Below are 25,891 nucleotides of genomic sequence, written 5' to 3'. Positions count from 1 at the left end.
ATAAAAGTTATTGGCTTTTGAAAATTATTGGTCTCTCATCCAAGTTAGTTTCGAGTTTTAAACAATTTTATAAGAATATGAAACTCTTATAGCAAAAACCATCGAAAACAATCGATAACTGTTATCGCGATAACGCGATAAATAAAATAAATTTTTCAATTGGAGATAACAATCAATCAAAATCTTGACATCTGAAACTGAGTAATTTTAGGTCGCGACAATATATTCCTCTGGTATTTTGTTGATGTGAAAAATTTGGGCAAAAAATAGCTATTATTCCGGGGATAGGGCGAAAAAAAGCGAGGGATTTTTTTTTTTGTTATTTTTACCACCATATAGGTTCGCTACAATTATTTTTAGAATGTCGATATTAGTTTTGATAGCCCGTGGTTTCAAAATTGTAACAATTCCATGAAATTGTTAGACCACTGCGAAATACGAATCGAAATTGAAAAACAAACTAACGAACGCAGCGAAATCCGCTGACGGATCCCGCGGCGTTCAAGCATCCGGGTACACGACGAAGAGAAAAAGCAAGAATGAGTCCAGTAGGAAGTTTTACGGCCGGTAGTTCGGGATGTAGCTTCGGGCTGGACGGCATATGGCCGAAATAAGGAAAGGCTGTGCCTCCAGATTATGGCAATTATCGAATCACGTTACGGGATCTGGCGCCACGCGGCTCGAAAACGCAGAAATTAAGTTCCAACCCCCCGGGGGTGGTTACGCTTGCTCGGTGCTGGCACAGCGAACGTAGACTAGTTCGGACGAAACGCGAATGTTCTCCCTTCATCGCAAGCGACATTCAGATTTCCTGTACTCGTTTCAATGTCTTCAAGGATTTCATTCTTAGCCCTGAAAATTGTCATCGAGGGGAAACAACATGGAAATTGAAATCTCACCCGTAATAGTCTTTAGCGATTAAGGAATCTCAACAAGCGAACGACGATTTTGAAAGAAATCGAGATCGATGGAATCGCGAGCTTGTATGAAATTGGCGGATGTCGGTGCTTCGAGATAAGTAGACCAGTGCTAGCCAAATGGCATTCTCGACGAATACACCGAACTTCCTGAAACTGACGTCTCTCCCTCGCCCACCCCATTCGATATTCCCAAAAACCGAGCCATTACACCTGTCCACCCAAAAATCAATAATCCCGCCCTCGAACCCGCAGCGTCGTCCTTCTCCTGGCCATAGACCATCCTCGCACAACCTCCGCAATCCCATCACGACGGAAGAACTCCCCTTGAACGGCCGATCCGTCCAATTCCACTTTGCAATTCCTCGAAAGCTCGACGTTGGTTCCGCGTAGCGTGGAGATGTCGCGGTGTAGCCGCAGCCAATCAGAGGTACCCTCCGCCGGTGGACCGGCTGGTCGTGTCTCCGGATATTAATGAGAGGATAGAGAGGCGGCCGGAGCCACGGATCACGGCGGCGGACTCTCTTCTCCTGGACAGAGGGACGAGCGAGAGCAAGAGAAGAGAGGAGACGAGAAAGACAGGGATAAACGTAGAGGCGAGCGAAGGCCTGCCACCTCCACCCCGCGCGCTTGGCGGACGCCGCGGGGAGACGTAGAGGAGCAAGGAGGCGCAGAGAGGGAGGGTCTCCACCCTGGGACCACGGCGTGGAGGGAGAGGACGTCGTCGGGTCACGAGAAACCGTCGGAGGGAAGGACGGAGACGGAAGGCCGGCGGCGCGACCGCCAGAAAGAGAGATAGCGATTCTGTGTGTGTGTGTATGAGCGCGCGCGCGCGCTCGTGCGAGTGACGATGCTGGCTACAGCGACGGCAAGAGGAAGAGATGGAGGATGAGGATGTCGAGGAGCGAGGAAGAGGGAGACGGAGGAGGAGGAGGACCAGGAGGAAACGGAGCTTGAGAGGCTGGGAAGGGGTGGAGTGAGGAACGGCGAGCAATGGAGAGAGAGAGAAGTCGAGAAAGGGAGAGCGAGAGAGATCTGGACCCCACGTAGGAGACGTTCAATACTGTAGCAACGACGCCGAGCCAACGCCATTGGCTACCATTTTCTCTCTATACCTTCTAGGCATACACCTTGTACTCTATTCCGGTCTACTCCACTTTATTCCTGCTGCCGTTGCTCGTTGCCCGGTTTCTCCGATGGCTACCCAACCCTTCCGCGTCGGTTCCACCGGTTCCAACAGAGAACAAGTTGCGCGGAAGGTGTACCGAATAGGAGGAAGGGTTTTCGGAGTCGGTAAGCGACTGCACGGGTGGCAATTGGATTTTTTCTTTTTTGCGAGACTGTTCGAAGGGTCGTGTGAGAATGACTGGGAAGGGTGTCGCGATTCGAGAGAACTGGAGGCTGGAGAACGGCGCGTGGCTCGAGGAGGTTGGCATATTGTTTTATGGCGAAGCAGAGGGATGGGATAATTTATCGGCTGAATAGGAGAGAGGTATCGTGGTTGGAGGAGTATGCGGCAGCTTTGATTCGATAGAAGGGAATCTTTTAAGTCGATATTTAATTCCTGCTGATATTCGATCAAAATTAATTTGATTAATTTGACGAAACCTCGTGAAGTTCGTCGGTGCTTCGTTCGAATTTAATAGAGATTTAAGAGATTTAAATATCGTGTTTAAGTTAGATCCGATTCCATTCCGCTCCTATCCACTTCGATTCGACTGTCTCGCTCTGTATTAAACTCGTTCTCTTCGATGATTACTATTCGTTTCGTCCATGAGGCGAAAAATCGATAAGTTTTATAAACCGGTATCATTGGAACCATCATTCGCGCCGACTGTGATATATCTTGAAACATACAGCCCGTTACTCTAAACCTCGATCTACCCTATATCAAAGTCATAGCCTGCGCGAAAGCGAAATCGATCGCGTATTCGCAAGGAGAATCATGGAGCGCGCGTTACGCGTCGATCTGGCCGATCCGCGGCTCCTTATGATTACCCTTACCCGCGATCGTAGAGCCTGCACGAGGAGGAGGAAAGAGAGTATCTCTCTCGAGGGCGGGACACCGGATTCGAGCTGGCAATCATCCAGTGGAGCTCCTCGGCACCGAGAGTTTCGTGCCGATTGCCGGAGCTTGGTCGATCGCGGGCCATCATCATCGCGCCGCCTATCCGGTCGCGCCTAGGCTTACGCAACACGAACACGGCGTGCATTTATCTAGACGTGACGGCTGCCAGCGAGCACCATCGCGGCTTTCGGCCTTAGCATAATTGCCCGTAAAGGCCTCGGTAATGCGTCTATTACGCCGATGCCTCTGTACACGGCTACTGACACAGGGCATCAATCCTCTGCCTCCGAGTATTCAATTAAGTATCCTCCTCCCCTTCTCGCTCCTCCCCCTCCCAACTTGCTCGAGAACATCAACCTGGATAGCGTGTTCTTTCTGCCGTTTATTCTTCTTTCTCCTCTCTCTCTCCTCTCTACTCTCCTTCTCGAGTACAATGGATTTTTATCCAGCGCCATGGCAGGTCTTTCTAACACGAGTCCGGGTTATCCTGATCTATCGAGTTAGAAGATGGTCCGGGCAGACTAAATATCTCACCGAGAAGGGTAATCGGAGGTGATTTTGCTCCTTGGCTGGTTAGAAGTAGACGGTTCGCTTTGGTGATTTCCTGGTGCGGATTTCCGGAGAGATTGAAAGATCTAAGGGTGGTCTCGAGGAGAGTTTGGTTCAAGTACTGAATATCTTTTTGTACGCTCAAATCATGTCCCCTAATCGTTTAAATTGTATTTTTATTTATTTTCATGATCGGGGGATTAAATAAGCGTAGCATGGCAAAGTAGAAATAAGTGAAATCCTGGCAAGTTCCTTCGTAACGAGATTTCCATCATCTGTCGCCTCCGCAACAGAGGCGGCGCATTACGTTTCTCTAGACTCATCATGGACACCATGGTCTCATAGGCCACGCAGCCCGCAGCTGCTGGATCTTATGCTAATCCCACCCCCGCGGGCCAAAGTCTGGCGCGCATCGTATGAAAAAGTTGCTCGTTACACGCTCGCCCATAAATCTCCTCGCTAAAGCTTAATCTGTTCCCGTGGCGGACGTCAGCCACGGAAAACTCGCAACTCGCGCGCTCCGACCAGCTGCGCGCCTGGATTTTCATAATTTTTTATCCTTCGGCAAAAATTTCCAATCCGCCTGTATGCTCCACCTCGACGAAAACTTAGGCCCCGTGGAATCTCAATCATTTCCACCAGAAAACGCTGCAGGAGGAGATTCAGAGAGAAAAGAGGAGTTTAATGGGTATTTTGACGGAACATCTCGCGAGATCCTCTGTAAATCGACGTAGTATTTCACAGAAAGAACGTTTGACCCGTTCTGTATATCCGTTTTCCGCCTTTTTCCGAAGAAATTTATCCAATACCCACTGGAATTTATTCTAAAATTATCTTCATCGAAACAAATGATTTTTAGTCCGGGAGAATAATCGGTGAGTATCGATCTTCTGTCCGAATTTCGAATATTTCTCAAGCTGCTTCCATCTTATAAATAAGCATATCTGTTTCTCTCTCTTAATTCGATCACTATCCTCCGTTAAGTTTCGTCTCGAAACCTTTGCACCCTATTTCGTCACTTTTTCGTTACTCCTTTCGTCGTCAAAAATTTACCCGGATCTTATTGTACTCGTGTACGGGCCACGCTTACTTATATACGTAACAAGGCTGGTGAATTTTCAGCATGGTGTACACACAATGCGAACGAAGCGTGTGAGGAGGCGGAGGGACGTGTGGGGGCCATTATGGAGATGGATCTTCCTTCGAATAAAGCTCGGAACTTGGGGGTGAGCAGGGGGTAGTTTGAAGTGCCGGCACCGGCAGTCGCTCCGAGGAGGTGAAGAAGGTAGAGAAAGAGGAGGGGTATGTGACGGGGTGGTGGCTAGCGATGGGCATTCCAGTCTTTCTTTCTCGCGAACTTTCGAGCAATTTCGAGATGAAAAAAATGTAAAAACCTACCTACACGTGTTCTAGTTTCGTTTCTTAAGAATATGTCGATTATTCGTCTCGTACTCTACGTTACCTTTAAATCCAATTTCGTTCAATGGACGAACATAATCACGGATTACCTACGTTAGGGAAACATAATTCTATGAATTTCGATAGAATAGTATTCTGCACGTTTTCGCGTCTTTAAGTTGTCCATAAATGCATAAACATTCGCAAACTCGATATTTTCTAAAAATAACGAAGAACGAAACGATTCGGAAAGTGTACGTACGGTGGATGGTTGGAGGAACTTCGAGGCCATCACTAGCAGTGGAAAACGCGAAACGAAGAAGGAGAGCCGGCAGGGTGGAGGCGGGGTAGTTGGTGGTAATATATCACCCTCTTGTCGTCCGTGAGACGCGAGTAAGCCTGTCGGCCAGTACCCACCTTCTCTTGCTCCTCGCTTCGTCCTCCGACCTCCTCCACCTCCTCACCCCTTTCACCTCCACCTCTTCCTCCTCGGACGGAGGTGCAAGAGGGAATCGATATCTAGGTACATTCGCGGGCAACTCTCGCCGGACGAGTAGCATCTCCGATTGTTGTTAGTCGGTGTGTAGCTGAGCTTCTATCGCCACGACGAATCGATGACCCGAGACAGACCGTCGTCCATAAATTGAACCTTTGCAATTAATTTTCCGGTTGCGTCTTTCTGAAATACCGTGACGATATTTACTTACACGATAATACCGTATTACCTCTTGAAATTCCATCGAATTCGTTTGGAAACGTTTTCAAAGCGTAGTGTAGAATTTCAATACTGGATCGATAACGTTAGTGATTAATCGCATTATTCGATATAATTTTGTATTTTATATTCATCGCGATGAAAATCATTAATCGCTTTATCATTTGAAATACGGCAAAATTAAGTAACCCAACCCAACCCGATCTGATCATCTATGACCCAATGATCCTGTTTATCGAAGTTCAATCCCACGCAATCGAATACGAATTAACCCGTTGGATACCTGGAAACTTCGCAGAACGTGCACGTAATCTCGCATCGGGCGAAATTTAAACTTCGAAATCCGCGTGTATAGCGTTAAATCCGCATCACTCGCACAAAGACCTAAAGATCCGAAACTTATCAATGGATCCGTCAAACCCGATTACGCTTAATCCTGGAACCTTCGTTCTATGCCACTTGCTCTCTCGTAGCCCCGATATTATCCACGGTGGAGTTGATCCCCATGTTCCTATCGAAGAACGCGATCGTGGCAGCGACGTGGCCGGAGGGGTTGCACAGCGAACAGCCGCAAGGGGTTGAAAATACCGCGATCCCGGCCCGATTGCAACCGCGATAAGCGTATTGATATAGCTTTTCTATTTCTCGGGCGTATCGTAGCGTGACCTTTGGTAACGGTTGCATTGACATCCGGTTGTCGAGTGCAGACGCGGCCCGTTCCAAAGTTCGATCGCTTTGAGCGGTTTTCACGACCCTCGGGCGAGTCGGGCGAACGATCGATCGCTTTCTGATCCATTTAAGTGATTTTCCAACGCGAGCTGCTTTGGATATCGGTAGATGTAAACGTTCAACGAGGGGCCAAACCATTTTCAAGGAGCGAGTGTCGGGAATTTCGAGTAGAAATCGAGAAATTTCGATGTTTTCAAGTAAAGGTATCGTGCAGAGGTTTCGGAATTTACGTAACGACAGCTTCTGCGCGAATTTGTACATTTGGAAGGTGACAGCATTGAACAACGCTCGACTAGTTCTTTGCTGAAATAAAGCTAGTCTACCAGAAACTGTAATCCTGAGCCGGTTATTCGATTTAGATTTATCATCGACATAGTTCAGCTGCTTGATGCGAAGCAGAAAATCGTGAACTCTAAAAAGATTGTAAATGTATAAATCTACGTGCAAATGTAGACGATGTTAAATACGTTCGCGAAACATGGATGATATGATTTAAAAATCGGAGAAGAAAATGCAACGAGAAGGGTCTCGTACGGTCGTGGCGATCATTGGAAGCCATTCTGTTTAACAGGACTTTTGATTCCGCTGTTTTTAACCGAGTCGAGTGTTTCAAAATGGACGCATGGAATGGACTGTGTTTCAAACAGACGTTTGAATGCGCTCCGAGTAAAGTGCTTCATACTCTTGATGCTTTTTCTGATTTAGATGCATCGATGCGATGGTTTCGTAGCTATCACGCGCTATGAATTTCGTGTCGTGTATTCATCCCTGTAGGTAGTTTTCATTCGTTCGGCATTTTTTCTTTTCGAAATAATCCCAGCAGAAAATTATCGACGTCGCTGTCGAAGTCACTTGTCTTTTAAAATATCGAATATTAATTACGCGTCTGGTTCGTAACAAACGGAATTGTCGAGTTTGACTCTTGACAGATTCCAATGATCCTACCTTACTGTGATCGCACCCCTAGATCCTCGACTTTGCACCACCCTGTATCTAAAGCAGCAGCAGCAGCAGCAGCAGCAGCAGCGGTGGCAGCGACCAAAACGAGCAACGACGGAGAACGAGGTCCGCAGAGACGTAGAAAGAATAGGTAGAGGCTACGGAAAGGGAAGCGGCGAAAGGAGGAAGTCGGCCGTGGGGAGAGAAGGCGGTGGGTGGTGGATGAGATGGAGGTTGTAGAAGCGTGGATCGATGTGTCGCCCGCGTGTCCAGCGGTCACAGGCGCTTGCGCCCTGACGTCCTCTCTGTCCTCCAGGACGTCGCCAACCTTTCTGATTCGTCCGACTCGTTGACAGTCCTCTCTCGCCTGTCACTTCCTGGCTGCCTCCCACTCAACTGCTCCACTTTCCTCTACTCTCCCTCTGTAACAGGGTGTTCGCGTGTTCTGTCGCGCTCGTCTTGCCACCCCGTTTCATACCGGCCTCCCTCTTGTCAACCAACCACCACCTACCGTGTTTTCGAACGCGCGACAGATTCCGCGCTCGGTCGCCGCCCTTCGTGGGTGGGGCACACTAGGATTTTGCAACGGATCTTAGTTTCCTTTTCGGTTCTTACTTTCGAGACTTAGGTGCGCTTATCGGGTTCCGATCGAGTATCTTTATACAGTTATCCGTTGCAATCGTTATCGATCGTTTATATTTTATTCTTTGAACAAGCTTTTAACGCTAAAGCTACATCGATGATCTACGATGTCTAAATGATCAGAATTAAAATGACACAGCCGGAAACTGATAGGCATAGAGATTTGTCGGAGTTCTTTTGTTACGAACCATTCGATATTGGCAAAATAGAGCAGCCTCTATCTCGTCTTCCGACGTCGATAAATCCTTCATTCTTGTCGATTCCTAAATTTTTCGCAAACTTGTAGGCAGGGACACGGATATCTACGATCCGAAGAATATATTTTCGCCGACGTTGAACGTCTTCGATGATCAAAGGATCGTGGAAGAACGTCGGGATCGCGAGTAATCGAGAGGATAGCGTCGCTATGGTCCGTCGACCGAGAGGACCGAACGGAAACGAGCGATTCCGTTGATTGGCCGGGAAAGTGGTTCGGTGTCGCGAGTGGAAAGCATCGTGTGCTGGAACGAACGGTGTCCCTGGCCACGGATTCGTTCTCGTAGAGTTGGAATGTCGCCGAGCTGTGTCCCCACGGCAGGGCGACACCAGCGACAGCGGTGATTGGCTGCCTGAGGGGACAGGGGCGTGGTTAACCTCCATCGCTGTCTTTCGATAATTACAACACGCTCTCACCTGCACGTCGCGACCTTTACGATCGCCACGACCTCCTTTTCGTACCTGTGTTCGCTCATCGCTTCGATTTCTTCGACGCTAAAAATCTTAATTCGATAAGTTAACTTTTCTTTAGTTTTCTTAACGATACATACATGAGATTTAGCTGGCAGGAGCGATCGAATATTCGATCAGTTTCGGGACAAGAAGCAGTTTTTCGAAAATAGTCGTGGAAGGTAGTTTCGGGCGATGCTTTGTTAAATTCGAATTTCTGTCCGATTAAGATCCAACGAATGATTATAGATTCATTCGGAATACATAGATAGATTTAAAAAATTAAGAAATATAAATATACACATGTACGATATACACGACATTCCACGCGGAAAATAGGCAGGTACATGTATAGATGATAAGTATCGTACTACATGCACCGTAGAGCAAATTGAGAAATACTCGATTCCCATTACCAACGTAGCTGTGTAATTCCGATACAGAAACACCGACACGACATTATAGAAATATGTATCTAATAACTATAATTATAATGGACGAGACCTCAACTTCTTTGTTTCCAGCAACGTCCGCGAAACATCGGCCCCCATCACACCGTCACCGGATTCTCAAACTCGCAAACAGCGCACCTCCTTGCCGCGGAACGTTCAACCTTCCTCCGATATGTCCCACAATTTACTCCACTTGTGCCCGGCCGCGCACGTCGTCATTATCTCTTCACCCTTTCCACGCTGCTCGTTCAACGTCACCTCGTACGGACATTTTCATTACGCGCAACCGCTCATTAACTCGGTCTCTGTCGCCCTCGCCGATACTGCCTGCAACTCCAGACGAAGACGAACGAACGAACGAACGAAGGAACAAAAATCACGAGAAAGGGACCGAGCAAAAAGAGACGTATAAATAGGTAAGATTTTTCAGAGAGGAACGAAGGGAGAGGAAGAAAATGTTTGAAAAGGAGAAAGCAAGAGAGCGAATTACACAGATAGAAAGAGAGGGAAAGAAACGGCGGTAGAGGGACAGGAGGGAGGAGGGGGAAAACGATAGGGGCGTGTTGAAAATCCTCTCTCACGGCGAGAGCGTGGGCCCTGCCGTGTCGCGGGATAATTGGGACACCGTGTATTATCGCTTGCGTGCCATACTTGCGGTGTGCGGTGTGTGATTGGATAGGCGGAGATGGGTCGCGCGAGATAGCTGACCCTAACTAACGTAGAAACCGAGGGCTATATCTTCGAGGACCATCTTCTCCATCTGCAGCAGCATTACCTATCCACGTCACGGTTGATGCATGGCGTGGGCGTTCCTGCGTTCGTACGCCGGGGTTCTCATTTAATTACCGTTCGCTTGCCCCTTCCTCTCCTCCGCGATCATCTTCTTTCGTGATCTGCTCGAAGCTTTTCCCCCGATTCGTCGAAGGGGATCCACGGTTTCCGGCAAAACGTCATCGTCGATCGCGTGCCATTTTTTCGGGACCACGGATGCTGCCACGACCACGTTTCTATGCTGCTTCCAACGTTGTTTTCTCTTACATCCTTGTTGTTTCTTCCTGCATTAAACTATGGTTACAGTGGATTCGTGTCCCGTTTTGCGATCGTATAGCTACATTTGGTGCGACGAAAGACTATGACCAATGACTTGTCAACTCGCTAAAAAGAGGAACACGTGTTTGCTTTTGAATGGGACGCAGGTAATGGAATATTATGTGTATTACGTAATGGTGAATTATCTTTTCCTTCATCGGTACCAATCACTTTATTGTCTCTTTTACTTTAATCGTAAATCACGCGCGTTCCTTATTTATTTGATTTCTGAACTAACCTTTGACTGCTGAATACAACAACGTGCAATTTGACGGTAGTTTGTCTGGAGCTCGGTGCCATCGTGACGGTGAATCTGCAACGAGGCAGCATTCTCAAACAGCTGTCCTTTGGCCGTCACAGCGTGACGTAAATGCTGCAACGTTGCATGCAACTACTTGCTGCTACCATAATTGACGCTATGTGGTAAACTGAAGTCAATGTCAACGTTGTCACGGCACGATCGTCCGATGATGAAACGCGACAGGAAACCTCATCTTCTTACAACGGTAGCGAAAAATATTCGAGTCATTCGCTCCGTTCTAAGTTGCAATTGCAGTCACCCACGTCGCAATTCACTTATGTTACGTTGTTTTGAAATTTCAGCAACATCGTAGTCGATAATTGGAAGTTAAGCATCGTACTTCTTCGATGTAACTATACCCATTATAATGTTCCCTTGACATTAAGCTGACTTTAAATTCCGCTTAACTTCGAGGACGCGATTAAAAGAACATTTTATTGTACGATTTTAATAGTAATTTTAAACGCGAATAATACCGGGGAAAAGAAACGACGGACGAATGACAATTTTCTGAACAAATTCTCTTAAAAATCGTCAGCAGCGTAAAATATGCAGCAACAGCAAAATAAAATTACGTTTCTCTTCGTGAATATAGCGTCAACTATACCGCGATACGGTTCGTGTCATCGGCAATCCGTGTAGTACGCAGTGACCGTGTTGAATGGAAAAGGCTTTCCGCCTTTTAATTTCCTTCCCTGATTCCTTCAGGTCGAACGACACCGGTCGTTCCATTCGAGCTTCCAATCGCGATGAATCCTCGAAGAAAGGAAATGAAAATTTCCCGTCATCGCAAAGCATAATCGAGGGTGTCTGTCGAGGGCAGGGGAGGACACGCCCGATTATAAATCACAAGGTACGCTCGAGACCCTTTGACGACCCGACGTTCGCGCACCCCGTGCCCCACCGACACAATATGCCTCGTTACGCACACACGCAAGTACCTCGTACAGAAAACACGTGCACCTATAAACAGGGTACACACGTCCGTGAGACGTAGACGCGAGATCTTCGTCCAGCACGCACATACGACACACGAGGGGAGGGACGAGAGGCCTCATTAACTGGTTATTAATAGCTTAGCCGGCTCATATTAATGACAGACGCATCTGCTTCTTATATATCTACCTGGCTTATCCGTTCTGCCCCCGCCACGACCACGGGTCAACAATTTTTAGCGGTCGCTCTTGTTGCTCCAAGTTCGAGGGATGCTCCTGCGAGGAACCCCGAGTCGAACTAATTTTTTTTTTCCAGTGGTTCGTATTTTCACTCTTTGCAACGTCGTGTGCACGCGAACATTTACGCGTTTATGGGAAATTTAATTATACACGAACCACTAACTACGAACATTATCTTGATATCCAGAAGTGTTCAAGTACACGGCAAATGGAACATGAACAGGGATTTGTTCGGTCTTTTAAATGTTAGTACGAGTATCCATCTTTTTGAAGCAAAATTGTTTAAGTAAGATACTCGTTCAGATGTTTGGTAAAACGAATCACTATTTAAGTTTCATTGTTATAGTTTCGTACGTGGAAGTATAAATTTGAATGCAGGTATCGAAGTGCAGGTAATAACAAATAATATCTTAATGTTGAAAAATTCCAATAAAATCAACCTGTCGTTTCGTCCATGTTGCTTCTTTCATCCGTATCGACCTTTCCAGATCCTTCCCCGCTAAGAGCAGAGGCATTCGACACGCAACATTCTTAAGTAATCGTTTCCACGTTCTTCGCATCTCTTACACTCGTCGGATCCCACAATTCTTTGAGCGTACATTTTGCCTCATTTTTATCCTGTTTTCAACTTCGTTTCTTCGGCAAGCGAAGAATCGATCGCTCGGAAGCTAATGCGAAGACACCGAACCATTGACTTCGGTTTGATCGATTTTTGTTGCGTCGTTGTCGAGTTTCCGATTAGAATATGAATATTCTGACTGGATATTTCATTACATCGCAGAAGTTTTCGACACATAGTCATCTTCCGATCATCGAAAAGGTTACGAACAGTTTGATATCTTTAATCGTCCATTTCGAAGCCACAGTTGCAGATGTTTTAAAAGTTTGGCGCGATAAAGTATGCATAGACGATGTGACGCAGTTGTCGAGCGGTCGGTCGGGTTTCGAAACGTTCGCTCGAACTTGCGAGGAATTCGGTGATCGACCTCTGACCTGTCGAGAAGAAAAAGAGAAAAAGCAGATTGCTGGCGGACGTGCGTGGAATACGGACACGAGAAACGTTGCTAAATCGCGCGTCCTCCGTAATATCCTGGCGGCTCGCCCCGGGCGAATCGCTCGCGAGTCTGGAGAATGTGAGCGTGACTGGTCGACTCGCTCCGAGGCACTCGCGAATCGGTGAAAGTGGCGTGGATCGCTCGACGACCGACGCTAGGATCACCGATATTTTCCGTCGATCGCGTTTGATGCGTCGTGAATCTACTCACGAGATATCTCGTGTCTAGCAAACTGACGAGTCAAACCATCATTATCACTCCAGTTATCGTTTATATCAATGCGTTACAATCATGGCAGTAATATTGTTCGACGTGTATTTTGTCTTAATGGGTGTTAAATATGTAAGTGCACTTCATTTTGAATATTTCGATTATTGGTTCCTATTACAGAATAAGTAACAGAGTATCTATTACCAATGTTATAACGTTTATTGCATACGGTTGGTACAAAATATCCAAAGCCAAACTCCGATTCGAAAAGACCATATTCCTCTTCAAAATACCGCAAAGTACCCACGTTTGTAATCCAATCAAACGAATCTTTACAAGGTGTATATAATAACCAATAAACCGAACCACGCTTTCTAAAAGTCTTGCACAGATCGAAATCTGCTCCCGAAATTCTGCCGAAGACCGTGAAATTTTTCAACAGGACGCGACCACCTGGCCCACAACGATTAACGCCGATCGCAAAAACGGGGCAGTTAACGCAACGGCGACAGACCTTTGTATTAAGTAAAATTTTCATGCGAATCAAAGCGCGATCCTCTAGATCGTGACCGGGTGATTCCCCTTGGAATGATAAATCGCGAAACGGTTTCAGCCGGCGTAGCTGGTATCAACGGCGATATTCAGTAGCGTCGGACGGCTGGTTGCCCAATTTAAGCGGTATTCAAGAGGACACAAAGAGGCCCGGTGGCTCATATGTCATCGTGGCAAGTCTATGGTCCACGGCTGGTCTTTTGTCCAGCGGCTCCCGACGATAGATCCGCGGCCATTTACGCTGCGCCGCGCCGCGCCGCGTCCTCTTTTTCTGCCTGTTACCCGCCATCTCCGGCCGGCCGCTCGCGAATGCTAATTGATGTTACTGACTTCGAGTGACCCGGCCTCGGTGTGTGGTCCACCACGGTGCCGGTGATGGTGTGCGAGAACGCGTTTAATCGACCTCGCTTCGATGGTAACCGCGCGTCAAGCAACGGGGAACTGGAACGTTTGTCCCACGAGAGACGAGAGTCTTTCGAACGGACTGATCTGACGGACCAGAGTTGTGTAAGAAGAGGAGTTGGTGTGGTTGGAGGAAGAGCATCATGGTGTCGGTTGATGTCTATCGAGCCGAGTGGAATTACGGTGGTGAAAGTCGTTTGATTCACGCGTGTGGTAGTTCCTTTTTTTCGATACTTGGATGAGACGGAGGGAGGATAAGAACACTGGAAGCTTTCGATAATGAAGCGTTAAATAAAGTAATGCAAAAACGACTGATATTCCATGCGTAAATATGAAATCACATAGCCAGAACGTACGCGCCGATCAAGCGGATAGCGTGTTCGCGATCACAGCGTGACGGCACCGTGAACGACGTAGTCAACCGGCAGATCCAAATTTCCATGGTCTAACGACTATCTAAAAACCGTGAACGTTCAGAAAAAACGAACGTCGCGACCACCGACACGCGCTGTTTCGATTGATCGGATCATCACAGAGATTACGGATCTTTGAGAATTAATTCGTAAGATGCTGGTAAACGGGCGTAGCAGGGGCGGTATGTGTTTCAGAAGAAATGGCAGCTGTCGAAGAGTAAGAGGGAGGGAAAGGTTACTCGGTGCCGAAAGTCGGCAGCCTAGCCGCGTCTATCCGCGGCTGGCTATTATTTTTTACGAACCGGCTCAGGAATCGCGTCTAATTCGATGTTTAGCGATTTAAACGTTTGTCTGTGATCGCTACGGGACGCATCTATAATCTGCGGCCGGCCGCTCCGACATGCAACTTGCGAAAACGCAGCTGCTTTTAACGGAAGAGATCGATGGTCTTTCTGCTGTCTTTCTTTCTTTTCTCTTTTGACTTCTGCGGAATTGAGGTTAGTCTGGCTGGTGCCGTAGATCTAAATCTAGTAGTTAGCGCAGCTTCGATCCTTTTGCTTTTTCTAGCGTAAGAGTTGGCGATCGATTATTTGTGGAAGCGTTGCGTTTGTATTTAGAACGATTACTTTTTCAAGGGTTATTTATGCCCGTCGCGATATATTTATTGCAACGAAAACAAAATTCGAAAACAAAAAGTCTCCGGATACCGGTAAAAATTTGACAGCAAAACTTACGTAATCGGAAAATATGAATTTTTCGTAGCAATTATTAACTATGTAACCGAACCGGAGCAAACCGATGGGTCTTTCAGTGCTCGATTTTCTTAATGCTTATTTCGACCGTGCAATCCTGTAAATTTTTCATCGATCACCCTTGGCCAGTGCGGTATCTGAAAACTGAGGCGAAAGAGAAGAGGCGCGACCCGGTTCCGTGCTCCAGTTCCGACGCAGGTTCTCACGGCGAAAAAAGGCTCGGAGTCCCGTGAGAGACTCCAGCAGCATTTGGTCCCGTCCCAAGCCGGCTTTCGTGCGCTATGGTGGCAGAACGATCGCTCGAACAGCGTTCCTGGGGACCGTTGGCGTGATACCCTTTTCGACAACGACCGCCTCTATCACCTGCTCCCCTCTCTCAAGCGGTATACAACCAAGAAATACACCGGCCGAGAAAAAGGGACAGAGAAAGAAACGCAGAAGGCTCAAGTGCGATTTCCTCTTTGTCCTTTCTTTTTTCTCGGTTCTTCTGCTCGAGTGGCCGTGATTACCGGGACCAGGAGAAGAGGAGGAGGATGAGCGCGGAGAGAGGAGAAGAAGCGGATTCTAAGTCGTGGAGGTGGTGCGATGTCGGCCGAGAAACGAGCCACACGAAACTCAAAGGATATAGACGCGGCAAGGCGAAGGATGAAGCAGAAGAGAAAGAAGGGACGAAGGAAAGAAGAAGGAAGAAGAGGGAAAGCCGAGGGCAGAGAGGATTTGGCGGAGGGACGAGGGTGTAGCAGAGAGAGCAGAGGTTACTTTTAATGTCTCGCGTCACGCAGCCCAAGGCAGCGTGAGCCTCGCCTCGTCCTCCTTACTAATTTGGCGCCAATTTCCAAGCAACCTCCCAAGCAAAAACTAACCGAACCATATACACCGCTTCTATATACATACACTTGTACCGTGCACTTCACTTCGTGGGCTCTGATTAAATGCTACTCGCCGTCGCTTGCTCCTTTTTTCTTTTCCTCCCTGTTCTTCTTCTCTTCGTCCTCTTTGTCGTCGTCCACGTCTTCCTCTTCTTTTTCTTCGTCCGATTCTTCGTTCTTTCTTTCTTTCCTTCTCTCGTTTTCTTTTGGGTTCACGGTGCGCGCGCTTTTTCTTCCTTTTCCTTCTCCGCATCCTTTCGTCGCACTCTCCTTTGCGCCGTTTCTCTCCGTTTCGACCCCAAGTTCCCACACTCCGCATGCGGACGCGTACCGTACCAGCGACCATCGCATCCCTGGCTCCGTGGAACGCCGATGGCCATTGCACGCACGCGTGCTGCTGCGTGCATCGTCGGACCTTCCAACGAGAACATCCTTCGCCTCTTCCATTTTTCACCCTTTTCCCTCTCTTTCCTTACGAGCTTGTCTTTTAACGCGTTTCGGACTGAATAGCGAAATAAACGGTTTCGACTAATAATAACACCGATTCTCTTGTTGCACGCATATGAATTCTACGATGAACACGATGTGGGAAAGCACCAAGCGTCTATTTTCAATGCTATCGATTCTATTCGATCGCTAAACGCTATGAATTGCAGGTGCTATAGTTTATCTTGGGGAAAGCTTCGATATAAAGATATCTACGTATAACACTGAATCGTAACTGCGATCTACATTCTACTGGAAGTATCAAGTGGGTAGGAAATTTGGGAAAAGGCAAGGTTGCTCGATGGTGCAGAGAAAGAGGATAAAGGATGGTTCCCACGCGAGTCGCGCGAACCGCGGACGAGGCAGCCACTCGCGGGGACGTCGATAGGATCGGTCGTATCGCGTCGGGTTATGCAAATACGAGTCTCAGCGGGCGTCAATTTAATGGTAAGGCCACAGGTTCGGGCAACGCGAACCGCGCGGACCACGCATCTCCGAGCCAATGGATCCTCCGAAGTGGAAGAGCAAGAGAAACGCCATATATCGTCGTTCGACCGATACTTTGCTAGTGATGGATGTTCGATTTTCTCTACTTAAGATTTTCGAGTAATTAGTTTCGCAAGGTCTTTGACCTTCTACGTAAGAATAGAAGAAAATAGAAGAAATGTCCGGCGAGCACCGAGAGTTCTAAATATACTAAAACCGTTAATTTCTCGTTAAAAAGCATAGAATATTATTTTAAATATATCAGAATTTATTCGGAGAATAGCAGCCCTTAACGTCCAAAATTCACAGAAACTTTCAATGAATCAAAGCTAGTAAAATCTGCGAAAGTTTGAAAAATTGACACGTTCTGGACCATGAAAGATGAAATTTTGAAAATTGATTGGATGGAAGGTTGGAAACCGATGCGAAACGTGTTGAGTCCATCACTGACGGTGGAACGACTTGGTTTGGTAGGCAGCCAGAGGATCAGGTCATCGAACAGAGGGAGGAAAAGAGGGAGAAAGAGGTTGGCAGGTATCCACGGGCAGTATATCACGTGGCAAGGATAAGTTTTTGATCGGCCCTTGGTATACGAATGACTCCCCGCTGCTTGACCTCATCACGCCACGCTATGGGGGTCTTTATAAACCACCATCGACTGCGCGTATCCTAATCACCTTTTGTCTTAAGCCTGCCAAACTCCTCTTGCGAGGCCGACCCCGTTGGCTTCTGGCAAAGCATTCGAGCCAACCGTTTGCTCTTTCGTCACCGTTCGTCTTCCATTTCTCCGCGTTTTTGCTATTCTTTCCTAATACTCCCGATTCTTCACACATAATATTTCACTATATATTCTATTTTAGTCTCAAAGACCATTAGACTGTATCGCTGTATCGTAAATGTTTGTTAAAGACAGAATTCGAGTGGCTTTTTCCCTGACTCGCAAACGCAGCTCATTGTGAACCGACCTTAAACGTCAAGTCGTCGTATGCTTCTTCGACTGTTTTCCAAGAATCAGCTTTTATCAAACTTGCGTAACTAGACAGAGATTTCTAAGGTTATCCGCTTCTTGTAACGTCGATTACCTAAGAAGATGAATCACAACAACTGGAGGCCCGCTTGGATACGCGGTAACAAGTTCGAAGACATCGTCTGGATAACGAAGGACGTTCTAGCATGGTGTTCCGGTATTCTCATCGTGTTCTTCAACATCAGTCAGAGGAAACAGAGTTTTTACTGGTGCTGGAATCACGACACTGGAGACGGCGTCCGGTGTCTCTCCGCTCACAAGACACTGTCCGTGTTCGCCTTCGCGGAGAAGATCATTCAACCGAGAATCCTCGTCTTCTCTTACCCGTCCATGTCGAAAATTGCCGAATGCACCGGTGGATGCGCTTCCGGATACTTAACCACTGCGTTTGCCCAGGGAGATCACTTGATTTCCATTGGATCGTATCCTCTCTTTATGATGACCATTTGGAATTGGAGAACCGGAGAGAAGATTATTTCCGTGAATACTTTTATACGCGACGAGGTTGGACAGATCTTGAAGATAACTCAGATCGGAACCACCGTTGTCGGCCAACTGGGCAGAACTTGCGGACAGTTGTACACGTGGGAAGTGGATATCGCTGGGAAAGTCGCCATCGTGAAAGGCAAGAGCGTTTTTTTGCTTCTTATCGTTAAATTCGATCGACTTCGATCTTTTATTAGGATCAAACGATCGATCGATAAATTCTACCCTGTCCAAGGAATCGAGCCGAGAAACTTATCAAATTTTAAGGAGAACGGAGTCACTCTTGGACATACGTAAAAGTGTAACGTGACTTTATGAAAAATTATAGCCGACGAATCATTGGCAATGGCAACTGTCCAAAATTCACTCAACGTTACTTTAAGTTTCTTCAGTTTCCAAGTAAATTATTCCAATTTTCGTGTTCTAGATCACGAGATAAAGCTTCCGAGAGATACGTCGATCCTGTGGGCAGACTGGAGTCCAACATCTACGGAACCGCTGCTAGCCATCACAGACGTCGACGGCCACGTCTTTCTCAGCAATTTAGATGGCAGTAGCATCAATCGTATCGTGTATTCCCAACGATGTGACATCTGCACGGACGTAGAATTGCCGATAGTCGCCTGGTTCCGAGATGGTATTATCTTACGAACGACGTTCTGTCAAATTCGTTTCTTCACGAGGAACCCGAGAACGAGTTCGTGGCGAAGGGAATGGTACGTGAAGTCGGAAACAAGGCCGTACGTTCTGGTGACTCATCCGTACGAAAATCGATTCTTCTACACCACGTTAGAAGGATATTTGATGCAGATCGATTTCACCGAAGACGATGCGGCTCCTAGAGTTCTTATGGTTCTCAATTACGGCGCTGCCTATCGATTCGCGGATTTTATCTATCCCTGGTGCCATCATCTCGTTGTGACTTGCGATGTGAAGAAAGAGTTGATCGTCGTCGAGTGTTACGAAGGGAAACCGTTATCTTCCATCGATCCAGAAATAGAAAGCGAAATTACTTGTCAAGTTTCACATCCAGATTTTCCGTTAGTCGTGTTGGGAACGGAAAACGGCGAAGTGGTGTTCGTTACCTTTGTCGAACCGATCGAACCTAGGATCGCAGCTCGAGTGAGGCTGCAGAGAACGCCGATAGATTTAATCAAGTTTTCAAACACTGGAAGGTAGCGTATTTGTTTGAAAATCGTTTCTTCTTTAAACGAGCAGTTTGCATGTTTAATCTTGGAGGGTTCACGATACCATCACGAAAACTATAGATTCATGATCGCTGGCGAGAAAAGAACCGGCAACTGTTACTGCGTAAGTCTTCAGCGCGACAAGATGTACACCCCGGTAACGTTGATCAAAGTTCGTCGCATGATCACGGATCTTCTGATCTACGAAGGATTCAGGCAGCTGCGAGTCCTTGTCCTTTACGTGGGCGCGAAACATTACAACATAGGACAGATCGTGGACCTATACGAAGCGTCATTGGAACAAAATTTGATCACCGATCCCCTACAGTCGTTGAAACTTCCTGGCGTGTATCGTACTCTCTATCACGTCCCTGGAAATCCGATGTTGCTCGTAGGATCTCCTTATCTGACGCGTCAATTACGAGTGCAGAGAGTGCATGATTTTAAGCAAATCTTTATGGAGGACGGTTTAGCAACGGGACATCAGGTTAAGCTGGCCAATTTGTACGTCGATCGATCATGGATCATTACCACTGCTCTCGATGGATGCGTCTTGATCAGAGATAAAACGGTACGACGAGTAGTGGCGCATATCATGACGCACCATAGGTCCGATTTGGGTACGACCAAGGCTATGGCGAATAAACAAGGCGACTTGATCGTTTGTTTGGGCTACGATGGCTCGTTGGTCGGTATCGTTGGAGAAAGAAAGGTTTTTATTTTTGGTTTCGTTGTTATTTTTTAGGCAAATAGTGGGAAATACGATAAAATGGAATTATACCTAGTATTTTAATTTGCTACAATCGGAACAATTTAAATTTTCGTGAGCCAATGTGTACGTAAAGTGCCGTACGAATTTTTCGGTCTTTTCATCGTTACCTGAACATCGTATTCCCCGTATTTTTAGAGACGATAATAAATGTAATTCCAGTCTCTTTCTACAATTATTTCCCCTTCTTTCCTCCAGCGTAGGATCTCTCGCAATCAAGAGTAACCTCCTCCAAGGAACCGCTGTACAAAACCGAATACGAAATTTACGAAAGGCTGAAGAAAAAGATCCAGTCGGACTACGCCAGCCTCGATCCTGCGATTTACGAGCTATTAACGCGTCCAAAGTACGAGTTCCCCGATCCAAAACAGGGTGACAAGACCTGGTCGGATTGGAGGGATGAGATACAGCTGAAAGAAGAGGAAGAAAAATGTAAGGAAGAAAGAGCGGCAATTTTGGCAGACTTCGAAGTCCTACGAGGCAAGGTGAAAAAGTTACTGGATGCGAACGACGCCAGTCCGGAAATAGAGAAACTTCCTGTGTCATCCTTCGATCTAGATCTCACAAACCGTGATCAGAAATTGAAAGCAGGCCGCGACATCTGTGAAAATCTTCGCTTGGAGCTCGAGCACAATATCTCTGAGACGCGCAGAGTGTCAAAATGGATTCGCAAGGTTTTCTGGGACCCTCAACAGGTTCTGGGCAAATGTCTGTTCGCCATTTTGGGTACCATACAGGTTACCAATTATCCCGAGTTCTCCGAAGCGACAGACGAAAAATACCACTTCCAGTGGGCGAATTTTTGCAAGAAAACCGCCTATGATATTTTGGAGGACGATAAGTTTGAGCCTTGGAGGATTTATACCGCGGAAGAGCTACAAGTCGAGCTACATAAGAAGCAGAAGGTGTACTATGAACACGAGAGAAGATTGGATTTATTGCTCGAGAACGATGACGATCAGGAGGAACTGGAGGAAGAGAAGATAGCCATTGTCAAGGCAGACTTGGAGGAACAGAGGGCGATGCAAGGCAAGAGTAGATGTTTTCTTTAATAAAGAGGATAATACGAATTAAACTAATGACAGTTGTGACGAAACTGAATTCCTTAGAAACCTAAATGGTAAATAAGTATAGTGTATAATGCTACGCAAGTATAGTTATTCCTCGTATCGAAAGAATTAAAATATCAGATTTTACAATTGTGTTTTATAGTGAAAATTCAATTTATTCTCGATTGTATCGATCTGTATAAAATGACATAAATTTCGAGTAAAATTGTAAATTTTATCGAAAATTATCGAAAATTAACGCACAGCAGAATGTTTTTCTCCTTTGTGTGCGTTTCGTCTTTTCATAAAATTCTGTCATCCGTTACTTTAACGCCTTCGTTTTCTTTCAAAGGTACGACCACACACCGATACATCGAGCAGTCACCTTATTATCCTCAAATCGGATATTACGGATTCGGCCAGGTGATGATAAACAATCACTTGCTGTTGCACGACAGCAAGAAACTTCGCGCTTTCTTCAACCAGACATTCGATGAAGTGTATGCGACAAAGGAGAGGGAGATGAAGGTGATACGCGAGAGGATCGACAGGATACGTTGTATCGACACGGAATTGAGGACCATGTTTAATCGACACGTGCCACACATCCCTGCTGATCCTGTTTGGCACTGGCAGGTAAACGTGTCGTACTTTATAAGATAATTCGATACAAATTGAACATTTATCAATCAATTGAGTTACTTCAATTTTCGTACATCAATCGATCAAACGATCCTCTTACATGTTCGAAGTTAGAACGGTCGATTTGTAAATTAAGGCCATTATACAATTAAGGAACTTTCAAAAAATCTTTCGTTCACTATATGGTATACCACAGTGACACGAAATGATAAAATTGTATAAACTTCTCGCAACTCGTGCTTTCTTCGACAAATTGAACCGTCTATTCTTCACCATTCTTGATCACATCGTGGATCGCTTAATAATCGGCATAGATCGAGAGGCTCGTAAACTCTCAGAGGCGTCATCTTTATCTGCAAGTTCGCGGGCAGTTCAGTTTCCTTTTTCGCGCGTAGGAAAGGCCGGAGAGCATTATCAAGGTGCTGGATCACGAGGTGAAGGCGAAACCGTACGTTTCCCCGTCGCAGCAGGAATTGTTGGACAAGCAGGCGGCGGAGGAAGAACGAATCAAATTATTGTTGCTGGCTGATGATTTTCGCGAGCGTGCCCTAATGGCGATGATGGACGGCGTGCTGGAGGTGCGATGGGAGGACACTATCAAGATAGACGTCCCCAAGCCGGCTTGCATGCTCGAGAAGAAGCCGGAAAACTATACGTCCGAAGATATATCGGTGGTGAAACAGTACGAGAAAGACGTGCAATTCCTTATGGAGGAACGCGAGCGGTACAACAGGATGTTGGAGGCGGAGTATGGAAGGGTCATGGAGCTTTTGAATGATGGGATTGACAAGTTCAATGGGAAATTGATAGAACTATTTCGCGTGAGTTTGCTTATCGGTAGAAAAAAGTGGAACGATTATGTATAAGAGAGAGAGAGAGAAAGGTAAATCGATCGATATCGGTATAATTCTGATATTTCACAGTTCAAGATGAATATCGAAGCAGCGATAAATCAGTTGAATTTACGATATATCCGCGGTTTGATCCTAATCCATCGTCGAATGCAGGCCGTGCAAGAAGAGGACAAACTGAAGAAGCAAATCGTGGAAAAAGAACAATATCAGGAAGTACTAAACGATCATCTTAACAGTTTTCGCCGTGTTAACGACGAAATGGTCGCTAAATATGGATCCCTCGTGAACAAAGAAAAATCTATAGCCAAAAAGTTCAGATCCGAATTCTTTTCTCTGAACAAATTGCAAGTCGAGCTCCTCGAACATCAGTACAATCGCAGACCGAGAATAAATACGAAAAATCTCGAGGCTTCCGACCTCTACGATTTAGCGAGTCACGTAGTCTCCCGATTGCCGTGCGTTTACTTGCCATCGGAATGCAAAGATTACCTGAGGATCTTGAATCATTTGGACGTTCGACCAGTTATTCTTCCAGTGACCATAGAAACTTCCCACTGGGAAGACTTGATTCGTCTGCGACGTACCAAGATCGATCTCGAGTTGAAGATCAAGGGACAGCAGGCGGAGATCGCGGACGTTAAGGCCGTGATCCTTGGATTCGAACAGAAGATAGAGAAGTGCAAAGCCGACGTGGAGGATATGAAGAAGAGTTTGATCGAAACTAGGAAATGTCGGAGGATCGAGGAGTTGGACGCGGAGATACAGTTGGTGTTGAAGATGGGGCAAGTGGAGGTCTGCCTCGAAGGAGACGTAAACGACGCGCAGAACGCGGTTCTTGTTTCGAAAACGGCTGTCGAAAACGTCAACGAGCTGATTAGAGCTGCTGGGGAGTGTAAACTGCAGGCTTTATCTCGTCTGTTGAGCTTTCAGAGAGGTACCGTCTTCCTAACACTTTGGTATACTCATATACATACGTACTTATCGCACGTATACTTACATATGCATACGCGTGTTTCCATTTTTCCATCTTTTCATCTCCTATAAATATAGATATCATTCTATACGAGGCATTTCCGAACTTGTGACTTTGTACACGATGGACCATGTTACGTATGAATTGCGTATCTTGCACGCGACAATTTTCTAGGCACTCTGTTGAAGCAATGGGAGCACGAGTGTCAGAAGAAGAGTCTGGAGGACCTGCGGGAGGACCTGAAGTTCACGGAATCGGTAACGGTGACGAAAGAGATGCAACGGTACCTGAAGCGCAAGGCCAAAGGGCTTCCAGATGAGAAGACGCCGCAGCAATTGGACGAGGACATCGCAACAATGGAAGGACAGTTCGGTAGGATCTTGGAGGACCACCAGGCTCGGCTGGAATCGATCGAAAAGGAGATCGCCGCCGTCAGAAGCAAGAACGAGCAGCTCGATCGGCAGATCTTGGAGATGAACGTGGCGAGGTGCGAGATGGAGCACCGGCGCGATCTTATCGCCGAGGCCAGGCAGCGGGAGCACGCGGAGAGGAAGCTGCGGATGGTGATGCACCGATCCGAACTGATCAAGAAGCTGCAGGATAATTACGCCGAGCTGATCGAGCTGCAAACCGAGCACGAACTGCTTAGACTCAGGCGATACCCGACCTTCCATTTCAGGATGCTCGATGATAACGACGCGGAGAAGAAGGACGAGCTTCCAAAGTGTCCTTGTTAATTCTTTTCATTTGTTGCGTTCTTTTCGTATTTGTTTCCTACGTTCGCCACATTCACGAGTAAATCATTAGGGAACGAAATCGGCGAAACTAACAAGCAAACCGAGGAGCACAATTTCCATAATTGCGCAGAGCTTTTGAAGCGCGCGATTTAGAGTTTTGAGAGGTTTGCGAGGTTGGATTTATTTAAAGCGTCAAAGGGATGGATCGAATGAATAGAAATAGACAGGAGGAGCACCGTTCGTTTAAACGAAACGCGCTCCTGTTCCAAACTGCATTTAAATTCAGTATTATCTCCATTACAAAATGACAAATTATTTCCGATTAATTGGATTTCATCCATCGTTGTACCTTTATAATATGAGATTTTTTAATTAAACATAATTAAGGAAAATTAAACGAATATAAATATATGCAGTGTACATATTTAAATTCAATATACATAAGTAGGATCTGTAGCAACGGCAAAAATACGGACGTTCGTAGTTAAGGGTTAATCGAAGAAGAATAAAAATATATCGTTCACTCTCCTCGCTTCGATAGCATTTGCCCTCATCGTGAAAGTCTAAAGATCTCCAATTGCTCGACCGCAGGATAATCATAAAGTTTACCGACGTTTTCCCGTGTCCACGGCATATATTGTATCACGGAGACCACCTTCTAAACGCGGCTGAGTTACGGCCGCTCGAAAGGATTTAATCAGGCTCGCTTTGCTCGGTCTCACAAAGGACAAGCGGCAATTTGCAGCGGCACATAAATCACCCGGAGGACCCGCGATGCATAATAGTCGCCACGATCTATACTCTTTTTCACCATAAATAACTGTACTAATAGTAGAGCCGCGAGATGAATGATCTACCGCGCTGGATCGCCGCGAACCGCGAAGCGTACGAATCAATTTCGTCCGACATATTCCCAGCTGCACTAGCTTTTCGGTCTATCCCCCTACACTCTATTGGGATCAAGAAAAAAGAATCTTCAGACTCATCGTGCGACGATTAAACGAGCCCGATCTCTCGCGCCCTCTTTCCCCAAGAGAAAATGGGATTCCTGGTTGTTCCAGTGTGTCGATCGTTCACTTTGGTCACCGAGCTGCCTCGATTCATTTTTTATAAGCTGAGATCGAGGACATTGGTGGATGTCAACGGAGCTGCATACTTTTGTCAGTGTTTGAGAATAACGAATGACGTTTCGTGTTTTGTGTAGTTGGGAAACGCGAGGGTTGCAGCCGTCAAGTTAACGAAACCGTGTTCGTCTGAGCAGGT

The 25,891-nt window shown here is 46.5% G+C and overlaps 1 protein-coding gene across 1 annotated transcript; it reads left to right on the top strand.

The window, feature by feature from the left end:
* The first annotated feature begins 17,994 nt into the window (after positions 1-17,994).
* LOC117162831 (cilia- and flagella-associated protein 43-like) lies at positions 17,995-24,628 on the top strand. Its single transcript, XM_033344806.2, has 8 exons — positions 17,995-18,556; positions 18,845-19,592; positions 19,686-20,316; positions 20,577-21,402; positions 21,775-22,058; positions 22,460-22,885; positions 22,988-23,852; positions 24,066-24,628. Exons 1-8 carry the CDS (start codon positions 17,995-17,997, stop codon positions 24,626-24,628), a joined length of 4,905 nt encoding a protein of 1,634 aa, XP_033200697.2.
* The last annotated feature ends 1,263 nt before the right edge of the window (positions 24,629-25,891 follow it).

The sequence above is a fragment of the Bombus vancouverensis genome, chromosome 2 (assembly GCF_051014615.1).
Source record: "Bombus vancouverensis nearcticus chromosome 2, iyBomVanc1_principal, whole genome shotgun sequence".
NCBI classification, from domain to species: domain Eukaryota; kingdom Metazoa; phylum Arthropoda; class Insecta; order Hymenoptera; family Apidae; genus Bombus; species Bombus vancouverensis.
This window is presented reverse-complemented; position numbering and strand designations above follow the sequence as displayed.